Raw genomic sequence first — 12981 nt, forward strand, 5'->3', positions numbered from 1 at the left:
TAGGACACAATGTCAAAAAGGATGTCACAGAATGTTAATATAAAATAATATATATATATATATATATTGTATATACATGGAATTAAAATATATAGATTATTTTTATCCAGATTAAATTCATTTTAAATCATGCATACATAATATAAGAATATATTATGCACTTTGTACTAAAATAAAATTAATATAAGTTTATATTTTGTAAATGTAAATTAAAATATAGAATTAAAGAATTAAATAAAGATACTTTGAAGATTGTTTATATACAATGCTTGAAAAAATATGTGTATTCTAATATTATAAATATATATTAATAGTTATCAAAAGTTTATAATATAGGCACACATTATAAGAGTATTTGGTTTATAAATACTAGAAAAATCTATACACGAGATACAGAGTTTGAGCAATAATAAAATAATTGCTCATCACTCATTTATAATACAAATTCTTTAAAAGTTATATTCTCGTGAAACTTTTGTATATTATAATAGTCAAATTATTTTGGTACTTAAAATACTATGAAAGTTATTTTACATAAGCATGTATAAGATGTATTTTTACTAATAAATAATGAAGATTATATATGTGCACTAAATATATAATTTTGTTGATATTAATGAAAATATATGGTAATAAAGAATTACTATTCACTTGCACTAGTGACTTTTTGCTCTTTAGTCATGAATTTAATTGCACTACTGAACTTTTATATATTTAAACAATCCTCAGATTTCAGAGAATAATGTAAAACAACTATAATTGAATTAACTAATTTAAAATTCAATCAAATTCATTTCTTTTGTTACTGTATTTATCGCAGTTGATGTTACAACTGACGTAGTAAAAGAGCGTACATGAGATCGGAAAGTTGATGCAGGTTCCCATGCTTCATCCCTGATAATTCCTTGATTTCGTGGATACATAAGCAATGGATCTTTTCCTGTTTTTCTACATAGCTCTTCTTGAAGCACTATTAAACGAAATCTCCAATATTCGTAACTTGCTTGTTTAAGTGCATTGACCCATTGTTCTACTTGCGATTCTGAACGACCACTTAGGACATGTCTCTTTTCATATTCGTCTCTAAATGCTATGCTAAATGCGAATACACCTTCCGATGCAGCATCAAGGTTAATACTATAATTTTCCAAAATAATTACACCTGCTGGTTGCCTAGTGTCAATCTGTCCTAATTCGTTGATGTTAAAATAAAACAATAAATTGCATCTTAATTTAAACCACTTTTCTTTGAATCCTAAAATCCAAATGATATGAATATCAGAAAATAGGTATGAAAAAAATAAATATTTGTAAGGGAATTTATAGGTTATAGGTAATTGAAGCTAGTAAGTTGATGAGTATGATATTCTCTCAAATAAATGTAAACAACTCTTAACTAAAGACTAACCTGATTTATGTGCTCGTTTATGATTTAAACGGCCTTCAATGTCAGCGGGGCCATTACTTGCTTCGGCAAGTTCCTTTTCGTTGAATTTCATGATGGTAAAAAGTTATTTACACTTTATACATTCGTGTATTACATAAATACTATCGCATAGTTATAATACGTATATAATTCATATTTCTTTGTTTTGCTATTGTTCTAACTTCTTGCATTCATTAAAAAATTTGGCTATGTTTCTCAAAATTTAATGCCAAACTACCAATATTGCACAAAACCGTGGTATTATATTCCATTATTCGTTTATCCTTTGCTGATTCTAATATGTTTTCTTGATTTTAATTACATAAATTGTATCAAACGTTTATTACAAATATTAAAGGGCTATTAGAATCCATGTTGTATACCGACGTAACATGAATGCTTATTCGTTATTAAACGTCAACTATAAAGTTTGCAGATTACACTACATACATATCACAAGTTTGAAATAGCGCGTTGATCTTAACAGTCTGAGAAACATACACATAGATCTGTCGTGTTTCTTTTTCTTTTTTCTCAAATTGTTTTAGCTTGGTTTTCATTCGTAAATAAAAAATATAAATTTTTTCGCACAAATGTGTATTAACACTTCCTCTAATAAACGTACTACCTAAAACATAAAATTCAGATAAATAAGTAAACTGACAAATTTGGCAAACCTGAAAGATATATATAATACATTTCATACCTTTTACATACACATCTATGTATAAAGGAGTGTGTTAACGGCACACATCATTTGTCAAATTTATAATCGTTTTTAGAAACTTATTTACATTCTTACAGATGTGACTTATCTTAATTACCTGTAATACGTATTTATTTCTAAAACATCATATGCTTAATTCTATCGAGATAAAGTTTGCCTTATAGCACAACAGTTTATAATTATTTTTAATATAATTAAGCAATGGGTTCGTTAACAAGTCGACAAAACGCTGGTGTAGAAGAAGTTGATATTGTTTCAAATCATGCATACAAATATCCTCCTCGTTCGGGTTTGTTTATATTATTTTGAGAATATTTTTATATTAAATCATATAGCCATAAGCAAGATATTAAAATATATGAATTAAATTATTCTTATTTTAATAAATTACATACTAAAATACATATCATGTATTAGAAAATGTTTTGTATTTTATTTAATAAATTTTATTTATTAGGAAGTTATTTTGGTAGTCATTTCATAATGGGTGGTGAACGGTTTGATACACCTCAACCAGAAGCCTACCTTTTTGGAGAAAATGCTGATTTGAATTTTTTAGGAAGTCGCCCAACACCTGTAAGATATAATATTATTACAGTATTATACAATGTATACATACAGTTCTCAAAAAATTATTTTTAACACTTCACTTAATTTTACCTTAGTTTCCATATCCTCCACCACAAGCTAATGATCCTACTAAAACGTTGAAAAGCTTAGTAAATATAAGAAGAGAATCATTAAGATTGGTTCGTAATGTTGATCAAACTTCCACTTCACCTCAGTGTCATAGTGTTAAACATTATGGAGATGGTGATATAGACAAGAAATCAAATCGCTATAATATTGAATTTACATTTGATTGCGATGTAAGATGTGCAATCACAATATATTATTTTTGCACCGAAGAAATAACAACAAAAGGAGCTACGTATGTAATAAAGATGTCGTACAAATTTTACATATTATGCGCAGTGTTATATATAATGAAAAGTATTATTTGTAGATACATACCAAGGGATCCATCTATGAATTCTGAGACGTATTATTATAAGAAAGGTGCCAATCAGTTATTCTCTCAAACGTCACATATGTTTGATCCAACTGCCTACAGCAAAGAAGATTTATTATACAATGCTGACAGGGAAGTATGTACGTTTGGAGTATCTATATATTATATTTATAAAACTTTGAAATTATTTTTTGTTCATCATTATAATTACTTATAGATAATTCCAATAGCAATCCATTGTGTAGCAGAAGAAGGCTCAGACGAACCAAAACAATCTCATACAACTATAGCAGTTGTTGAAAAACATTCGGATGGAACATACGTATTAAAAGCTCTTAAACAAAAGCTTTATGTTGATGGCCTTTGTTACTTGCTTCAAGAAATATATGGAATTGAAAATAAAAACGCCGAAAATGCAAAGGTATAAAATAATGATATATACCCAGAATTTCTTATTTTATATTCGTTTCACGTCAATTTATTTTTCAGCAACAAGGTAGTGATGAAGATACAGATGATAATGGATCAGAATGTGTTATTTGTATGTGTGACGTGCGAGATACTTTAATATTACCGTGTAGGCATCTATGCCTATGCAATAGCTGTGCAGATTCTCTTCGATATCAAGCGAACAATTGTCCAATATGTCGGGCCCCTTTCAGAGCTCTCCTTCAAATTAAAGCTCTACAGAAAGCAACTGGAGCAATTATATCAAATCCACCATTACCAGAGGTCAATATTTATTTATTCATACAAGTAATTATCAAAATACGTGTCAGTGTTATGTGCACATATGTTTAGATATATGTTTATCATCTTTATATCTTACTCTATTTCGGTACAGTTTGTTGTAAAATTTAATTGAAAACAATAGACTGCCTTTTTATCTGATAAAAGAAATGTTAAATCCTTTTTCAGGGAAGTTGTGAAAATATACCAGCTGGATACGAAGCTGTATCGTTAATAGAAGCTTTGAATGGTCCATATATTCCAAGAACTGCTGTTCTTGCGCCAGAATCTCCAGACACTCCTGATACAGATACAGCCAGTGCGATTCAAGCAGCTGAAGCATTAAATAGGTAAAATATTATATTACTTGAATTTTTAAATTTACGTTTAGTTTATGTTAGTATAATCGATTTAAATTGTAATTCACATGCTATTTAAAAGGTCTATAGAACGTACACCTGTATCGAAACATGTATCTTCAAAAGATGGAGATGTATCTGCAAGAACAAGTGGTACTACATGCCCTACCCCGGAATTTCGAATGTCTGTCTTGTTAGCCAGAGATGAACATTCAGGATCACAGAAAGATTTACATAGCCGATCTCCAGCAATGAGGATGAAAAACTCCGGGCATTTACGGGAAAAGGCAGTATTACGATCACGAGATACCCTTAGACTTGTTAATGAAAAACAACCAGTTTCTCTTTACGAGGTAATCTCCTGATGTCCAATTTCCAATATTTTTTCGTTACTTAGCACTTTTAACAAAATATTGAAAATATGCAGATTTTTACTACGTCGTCCAAATAAATTAGTATTTACAGGGACAAGGACAAGATGAAGACAGCGAGGCAGAGAAATTATCTCCATTATTAGATGCAGCAACTAGTACAGAGGCACTTGATACTCATAGTCGCGGAATATGTGATATAGATATTGATGACGAGATTCAAAACACAGAAAATGAAAATGACGCGGATATTACATGTCATTCACATTGAAATAAATATCATCAGATGATATCTAATTATGTCTTCTAAAGAGAAAAAAATAAAATGTATTTAATTAAGTTTTACAATGTAAGAATGCACATATTTCCTTAAAATTCTGATTGTAAATTGTAAATATGACATTATAAATTATAAATTAAAATTGTTTACGTTTGTAATTATTGGGTAGAAATCTAGCATGAAAACTTATTATTTAAAAGTTGCACGTAACTATATCATTTCTTGACAAAAGTTTGGTTAAACTTCGTTTCTGGACATCATTTCTTCTTTCTAACATTTTTCGCATCGTCTGATACTCGATGAATAAAGACGAAATATGATAGTTTTTAGCCTAGCAGCCCATTGGTTCAAAAGTTATTTTGAATTAATAATCAATAAAGCTAATATTTGAAATAGCTATATTTAAGTAAATAAAATACTAAATAGACGTATAAAATTTAACTTTAAAAAGCTAATAAATAAATAACAATCAGAGTTAATAATGTAATATGAATATGTAGCGGCACACGAGTTAGAGGACAATTCAAATCATGTTGTTTTGCCTCGGAGTATCAATATCGTTATCAAACACGTACTGTAATAATAAATAAGCTCCCGGCAAAACAATGTCGCCGCTACGCGCATCCGTCGAACAAAGGCGAATTTGAACTTTTCCACCCTCCCCCGACCAGTACAAATAAACGGACGCGATCGCAAGCGAGTTAGTCATATCGAGCAGTATCTACGAGTATAGCCAGTTCTCTTTATTGTAACTATCAATCCTCTACAAATACCATAATTATATTACAAAAATTACGAGATTAATAACACATGTACTTGTTTTCAATCTGTTTAATGAAATCAAAATTTCAAAAAATTGTTTCGGTTAAGCAGCAGCAAGAACTTTTCTAAATTTTTTCCATTCTTCAAGAGGCCCATGTTCTGGCAAATATTTCACATTGCATCCATCTGGAGCTAATCGGCCGGCTGCTTTCAATTCTTCATATTCAGCGCGGTCATATTTCGTAAAGCCCCATTTCTTTGAAACATAAATTTTTTGTCGACCCGGGAATTTGAATTTGGCACGTCGCAATGCCTCAACTACAGCAGCCTTATGACGATCAGATGAACGTACACTCATAATTGGCTGTCCAATGTGTACCCTGGCTACAGTACCTTGTGGTTTACCAAAGGCACCTCGCATTCCTGTTTGAAGCCTTGAAAAGTATAAAACAGAATATTTATTCAAACACACTATATTATTAATATAATATACTAACGAACAATATATAGGAAATTTAAGTTATAACTTGCTAAGCATTAATCTAAATTATAATATTAGTTGTTTAATAAAATACAACGGATTGCTTATATACCTATCAGCTCCAGCACATGATAACATTTTATTAATCCGGATAACATGGAATGGGTGGAGTCTCATACGGATATGAAACTGGTCTTTTCCAGCGTTTTTCACCATGTACTTATTTGCACAAATACGTCCAGCTTCAAGGGCCTCGGAACTAAGCTGTTCATATTCATCTGATACCAAGTGCACACATAACGGAAAATCTTCCACAGAGGCTTTCTTTTTTCCAAGATCAAAGATACGAATCTTTGGATCAGGCACACCTCTACAGAACCTTGATTTGGGATATGGTTTGTTTTTGCAATATCGGTAACTACAAAGAAAAATATAGGTATAATTCGTATAAAAAGTGTTTACAAGCATTAACATTATAAATATAACGTAGAATTTACCAATGCAAGAACACACATAACCTCCTTCTACACCATCACAAGAGGTTATTATAAGCTTCATAACTTACAACTTTATACAATATATATAAGTATAAGAGGCGATAATATTTGTATATTTAACTTAAGCATTAATAAAGGAAATAAATACATATAATACGTACCATCTGGCTGGTCGACGTCCCATACTGGCTATCAATAATAAACAAAAATATTTGTTAAATACAAAAATAATACTTGTATAAGCTTGTTTAATAATTTTAAATGATACAAAATGAGAGAATGAAGGATATACGTTTGGATACTTCAAGATTAAGATAGATTAGTATCAAATATATATTACCTTGCGGGCCTTGTAGATGCTGAACGAGAAAGAAGTGAACAGGAAGAACTAAACTGAACTTGGTTCCAAGTGAACCTCGTGAAATTTGGTTACAACTTAAAAGTTACTATTTAAGGCCGACACCCACTTAACGATAGGGTTTTTGCAGAAGATTGTGATCGAAGCCATATGAACGCGGCTGTGTTGTCATAGAAGTACACAAAATGTTATAATTATAATACATTACTTATGCTTAATCAAAATGTTATAATGGAATCGGAATTATCGGAGGAAGGTGCTTTACGCTCACAATTTACAGTGGATGATTTGGATATTGAAATATTGCCACTTATATATGAAATAATTCGGAGGTTCGTATATTTTAATAACTTGATAGTTAAGATAATGATACTCATCAATTGACTTTCCTTCAAAATAAAAATTTTAACCTTTATCGTTTTATTTACTCAATGTTATTCTTTTTTCTTTTTAGACACACTGTATACATTTTAAATTCTGAGATTATCTTTTGAGACAATACTCCGTTTATATTTATAAATAATATAAAAATTATACATGTACAAAAATATTTTTTAATCTGTTATGGTGTGAATGATAACAATAAAATAGAGAGGTTATTTCATCAGTATATTAAAACATTGATGTACTACCAAGTTTATGTGTTGTAGTTATATAGAAATTATATACAATACGTATATGTATTAAAATCCTTCTAAAATAAGCATATTTCAAATAAAATCTGTTAACATAGATATAGAGTATAAAAATTTCATTTCACAATGTTCATGTTATGAACATGAAATATATATATATTTAATTTATTTTTAGCGTTGAGAAAGATCCACATGACACTACACAGAAAGCTAAAGAGTCACAAGATACAAGTCATAAAATATTAGAGCTTCAGAAGAAATTAGATTCTGCAAGGGCACAGGTAAAATACTATGAAAATTTCTTTTACTTTTAGGGTAAAAATAATTTTTTTTTATGTAAATACTTAGACCGTATGCTGTATTTACAATACATAGTTTTCATATTTTATAGATCAGAAGATTGCCAGGAATAGAATACAGTAAAGAAGAACAGTTGCAAAAACTTGAAACTCTACGTAAACAACTTAGGCTTAAAAGAGAGCTTTTATTGAAATATCGTAACATGTGTACATTTGAAGTTCCAAAAGTATAAATAATTTTGTTTATTTAAGTAAAAGCAATTTATATCAGCATGGGTTTCTTGCGCATGTTATTTACATATTTGATGCGTAATGAAAAATTAATCGAGAAATTAGCAAATTCAAAACCAATTAGGGAGTCTGCACGATTTGTAGCGTATTTAATACTTCGGAGTAGAACACATGATAATCATTTACCTTTTGATCGTGAAAAATTTGCCAAGCAATTAAAACTGTTTACAAATACATTTAGACAAAAGTTGCAAGAAGGTAAAGATGAAATGAAGAAAAATCCACCAAAGTAGTCCTTGTATATATTTAAGGTATAGTGACAACAAAAATCAGAATCAAAGAAAGTTTTATTAGACTTTGTAAAAATGATATAGCTATAGTTTATTATTCTAGACTTGATTTAGTTAGAAAAAATTACACTTGTAACAATGGCCGTATAAAAAGGTAATAAAAAATATGAACATTTAATTTTTTACATTTATTATTCCATTTAGTATAAAAACAAATTCGAATCTTACTTCTATATTTCTGTTATTTTTTTTCATAGTACAATGAATGAAAATGGAAATAATATGTACATATATCATGTTTCATGAGAATTTTTACTAGTACATCTACAATATGATTTGTATTAGTTAATAATAACTAATTAATAATTTAGTAAATTATACATCTTATATTTTTCTTCTGTTTCCTTTCTATCCATTTTGTTATTATTAAATGTGATATTGTTAATATTTCTTTTATCATCTTAAACTCCCTTTAATATTACTAATTCATATATTCTCCATATATTCTCATTCAATATTTTTATTTTTTAACCAACACTTGTTCTGTCATTAGCTTACATTTTCTTTCTGTTGAAAAGATCTTTCTTGGATGTGCTACAGTGTATTTAATATAAAAATCTTATACAATATAATTTCATATGCTGCATATCTAATGTTATTTTATATTTTTTCTGTAAGAATCTTCTTCTTTTCACACGCATAAAAATGAATTTTATATTACAACTACAGCAAATATATTACAATAAATAAATATTTCTAATACATCATTTATAAGAGTACGATGCTATATTCGAAAAATTAATAATTTTTTCGAAATTTTATCTTAATAAGCACAAATATTATCATATCACGAGGAAAGAACATCTGAATATACTTTTGATAAAATTTCAAAAAGGCATTAACAATTACGATATAGGTGCTCGATAGTAGTAAAAGAAACAGATATATATATATATATATATATATATATATATATATATATATATATATATATATATATATATATATATATATATATATATATATATATATATATATATATATATATATATATATATATATATATATATATATATATATATATATATATATATATATATATATATATATATATATATATATATATATATATATATATATATATATATATATATATATATATATATATATATATATATATATATATATATATATATATATATATATATATATATATATATATATATATATATATATATATATATATATATATATATATATATATATATATATATATATATATATATATATATATATATATATATATATATATATATATATATATATATATATATATATATATATATATATATATATATATATATATATATATATATATATATATATATATATATATATAGATTATATTTACTTAATGCTATTTTAAGATACACTTGTGTTTATAAAAATAAAACACTTTATGAATAACAACGTATATTTTGTCATTTTATCGTTCTAAAAACGACATTTCTATATTTTTGATAATTTAATCAAAATGTGAAAGACGATTTGTACTCTAATAGGGTTGAGAGCACGATGTGCGTTATATGAAACAGTTCAGGGGTTACTTTTATACTTCAAGGTCAAAAATCACGATCCTTAAGGATACAAGTAACCCCAGACTACATAAAATTGTCATTATTATACGTTATAATTTTATATATGTTTTAATATAAATAACTACTAAAATAATATATGTTTATATATAAAATAATATGTTTTATATATAAACAGTATACTCTCTTTACAGTTCTCGAAAATTAACTAAAAAATATCTGTAAATTTCGTTTGAATTTACATTATTAAAAAAACAACGATCTCTTATGAATAAAAAGATGTTTGTTATTAATTTTCGAAAGTTGCAAAATAAGCTCTATATATAGAATGTGTATGTACATGTACATATACATATATATATATATATATATATACACACATGTTTAAGTGCTTTGTACATAGACACAGTTCACAGTTTTGTAGGAGGATTTTGTTCTGACAGTGGTTGAATAATACTATTTACAGTATTATGAGATCGTCCTCCTTTTCGTCCTCTACCTTTTTTATTTTGTCGTTTATTAGATTTTTGAAGCAAATTTTCTTGCTTTGATGTCTGTCCTTCTAATGAAGAATTTGTTTCGGTTGCATCTAATGGCTAATGGACAAATAATAATTTAACATTACCCAAAATTCTCATATTTCCGCACGAGAAAAATATCTTTATTACATACTTGCATCGTAGATGATGAGCTCTGTCGATTTTGAGATGTTTTATTTGGTTTATTGGCTCTACATGTTTGTATGACTGTGGTACTAGAATATGGAATAAGTTTCACTACATTGCCCACTGCTTTAGTACGCCCTTCTCTAAATACTATTCTTTGTCCTGGTTTTATATATTCGGGATGCTTTATAAATCTAAAACGTACTAAAGCTTTGTCTCCTGTTCTTAAACAATCTTGCGACATAGAAATTATGGACGCTGTCTGCCTTATGCTTCCACAATGTACTGAAAATGATTTTAAATAATTTTAAGCATAAAAACACAATGAATTTGAATAATTAAAAGGTTCAGATAGAAAAAGAGAATTACCCATTGCTTGGTAACAAGAACTTATTGTTGTAGGATGATGTAGTACAAGAATTTCCCCCTCAAATTCCCAAGAAGCCTGAGGATTTAATGCTTGTGCAACCATTACCATACCTTTTCTAATTTGTGATCTTTTAATTTTTTTCAATGCAAAACTAGCAGTTTGACCACCTCTCACTTCACGAACAGGCATTCTCTTCCTGTGTATACTTTTTACTGCGATTGGAATAAAACGACCTAAAGGATCAGGTCCTAATAATAGAGTGTCGTTTAGCTTAATGACACCTTTCAATGTTGTGCCAGAAACTACGGTACCAACTCCCTGGAAGGGTACAGGAATATAAAATGAAGAAAATTTTTCGTTCTACAGCTAAGACTTCTAATATATGTTATAAAATACTAACTGGCACTGAGTATGTATCATCTATTTGGAATTCCGCTGGTTCATCTTCATGACTAATCATTCTTGCAGTTAATAAATTTAGAAACATCTTGAGAAGATTCAAATTTTCTCCTGTTACGTTCGATACTTGAAAAATAGGACATAATCTGTATAAATATATTAATAAATGAAATATTTGTATATTCATACAAGGATAATATAATATTGTACAAAAATAAAAGCTGACCGTTCTGATACAAAATTAGTAGCGCTAACGACAACATCATCAGGCGTTTTTACCGTAACGGGTACTTTCCTACAACCTGGGGACTTTAAGATCCTTATTAACAGCCTTAAATTTTCTTGTAATATATTTGGTGGACACATGTCAATTTTCGTAACTACAACAAATACTGGAACCGATAGAGCTAAAGCTAAACCTAGATGTTCCTTTGTCATTCCAACAATACCAGCATTTGCTCCAACCATTAACATACCTAAATATTAAATGTTTATGCATTAAGATACATGTACATAGATATTTTTTAAATAACATTATCAAAAGGTTTTACCAAAGTCAGGGGCATGTCCTGTCATTCCAAAAACAGTTGTTTTTAAATATCTTTCATGTCCAGCAAGATCAATGAATGTAATAACTTTAGACGACTTCTCGCATATTTTAACCCAATCCAGGGATCCATGCTCTGGTTTATTTACTACATTACCTAGATGCAAGATATGTGTTTATCATACATACATATATTACAATATACATAATATAAAGATATAACATTTAACACTTGGCACATCAATCTTCTTTCATACCAACGCTATCAAATCCGAGAATATCGTTTCCAACGGAACTAGTACGTCCTGTTTCGGCTTCGTGTTTATGTCGAAATAATTTTTGACGCGCTAAGCCTCGACCATTATCGAGCTCTCCGTGTGTCAATACACCCAAAAGTGTTGATTTTCCAGCATCAACATTGCCAACAACAGCCACTCTTTAATTAAAATCTGTTAAACTAAGTTTCTCTAACAGCATTACATTTATTTTATCCTTATGTACATTATTTAAAATATAAACCTGATTTCTAGGAAATCCTGCCTATCTAACCGTCTCCGCACCAGATATTGACCTATAAGACCTTGATCTACTTTACTTTGACGCAGAAGTACACAGTCTGCTTCTAACGTTGCAGCAAGAGACTGTAAAGTAGCAACGGATGCTTCGTATTCATCTTCTTTTAAACCATCTTCTGAACCATCTAGGATAAGATAAATTATAAATATTTTTATAAATATAAACGTTTAAGAGTTATAAATATAAACTTCGAAAAAGCTATTATACAAACCTTCGCCGATACCAATATCAAAAATTGTTTCACTGCCACCATCTTGAACTCTCTCTCTTAAGCGTCTAAGTAACAATTCGTATTGATCCTCCGATGGACTAACTAAAACATTCTGAAATCAATTGTAATTCATTATTATCATAAAATTATATGTTATTGAA

At 28.4% G+C, this 12981-nt stretch overlaps 5 protein-coding genes across 12 annotated transcripts in view; 2 read left to right on the forward strand and 3 right to left on the reverse strand.

The window, feature by feature from the left end:
- The window catches only part of LOC100742784 (GTP-binding protein 1), a 29057-nt gene that overhangs the window by 14988 nt on the left and 1088 nt on the right, over positions 1–12981 (reverse strand). The window contains exons 3-11 of one of the 3 annotated variants that reach the window (XR_004461521.1): positions 12821–12932; positions 12553–12733; positions 12291–12469; positions 12038–12190; positions 11713–11962; positions 11488–11632; positions 11087–11405; positions 10725–11002; positions 10411–10648 (exon numbers count right to left, since the gene is read on the reverse strand). Coding sequence is in view for 2 of the 3 variants with exons in the window: in XM_003488637.4 (XP_003488685.1) it covers positions 10463–10648; positions 10725–11002; positions 11087–11405; positions 11488–11632; positions 11713–11962; positions 12038–12190; positions 12291–12469; positions 12553–12733; positions 12821–12932 (1803 nt within the window). In the remaining variant the exon portion in view is untranslated. Of the gene's footprint in view, positions 1–9848; positions 10649–10724; positions 11003–11086; positions 11406–11487; positions 11633–11712; positions 11963–12037; positions 12191–12290; positions 12470–12552; positions 12734–12820; positions 12933–12981 lie in introns of those variants that run through there. The other 2 variants (XM_003488637.4, XM_024366930.2) reach the window with 2 other exon arrangements.
- On the reverse strand, positions 192–2220 carry LOC100742301 (pleckstrin homology domain-containing family J member 1). The gene is made up of 3 exons (XM_003488633.4): positions 2133–2220; positions 1409–2054; positions 192–1255 (listed from the first exon to the last, which is right to left on the reverse strand). The coding sequence occupies exons 2-3, from the start codon at positions 1497–1499 to the stop codon at positions 774–776; spliced, it is 573 nt and encodes a 190-aa protein (XP_003488681.1). The 5' UTR covers positions 1500–2054; positions 2133–2220; the 3' UTR covers positions 192–773.
- Positions 2301–4951, forward strand: LOC100742425 (probable E3 ubiquitin-protein ligase MGRN1). Of its 5 annotated transcripts, none has more exons than XM_024366926.2 (9): positions 2301–2442; positions 2611–2729; positions 2819–3084; positions 3160–3301; positions 3383–3586; positions 3655–3921; positions 4084–4244; positions 4336–4606; positions 4710–4951. In XM_024366926.2, the coding sequence occupies exons 1-9, from the start codon at positions 2355–2357 to the stop codon at positions 4893–4895; spliced, it is 1704 nt and encodes a 567-aa protein (XP_024222694.1). In that variant the 5' UTR covers positions 2301–2354; the 3' UTR covers positions 4896–4951. The 5 variants fall into 5 exon arrangements, with proteins under 5 accessions (XP_024222694.1, XP_024222695.1, XP_012239856.1 ...); XM_024366927.2 differs by having other exon boundaries at positions 4719–4951; XM_012384433.3 differs by having other exon boundaries at positions 3655–3897.
- On the reverse strand, positions 5627–7105 carry LOC100742548 (60S ribosomal protein L10). Of its 2 annotated transcripts, none has more exons than XM_033320195.1 (4): positions 6985–7105; positions 6806–6833; positions 6260–6565; positions 5627–6100 (listed from the first exon to the last, which is right to left on the reverse strand). In XM_033320195.1, exons 2-4 carry the CDS (start codon positions 6826–6828, stop codon positions 5770–5772), a joined length of 660 nt encoding a protein of 219 aa, XP_033176086.1. In that variant the 5' UTR covers positions 6829–6833; positions 6985–7105; the 3' UTR covers positions 5627–5769. The 2 variants fall into 2 exon arrangements, with proteins under 2 accessions (XP_033176086.1, XP_033176087.1); XM_033320196.1 differs by having other exon boundaries at positions 5635–6100; positions 6806–6829; positions 6985–7053.
- On the forward strand, positions 7165–8635 carry LOC100742664 (mediator of RNA polymerase II transcription subunit 9). Its single transcript, XM_003488636.4, has 3 exons — positions 7165–7334; positions 7813–7918; positions 8029–8635. The coding sequence occupies exons 1-3, from the start codon at positions 7213–7215 to the stop codon at positions 8167–8169; spliced, it is 369 nt and encodes a 122-aa protein (XP_003488684.1). The 5' UTR covers positions 7165–7212; the 3' UTR covers positions 8170–8635.

Source organism: Bombus impatiens, unplaced genomic scaffold (genome assembly GCF_000188095.3).
Source record: "Bombus impatiens unplaced genomic scaffold, BIMP_2.2 scf_0259, whole genome shotgun sequence".
NCBI classification, from domain to species: Eukaryota; Metazoa; Arthropoda; class Insecta; order Hymenoptera; family Apidae; genus Bombus; species Bombus impatiens.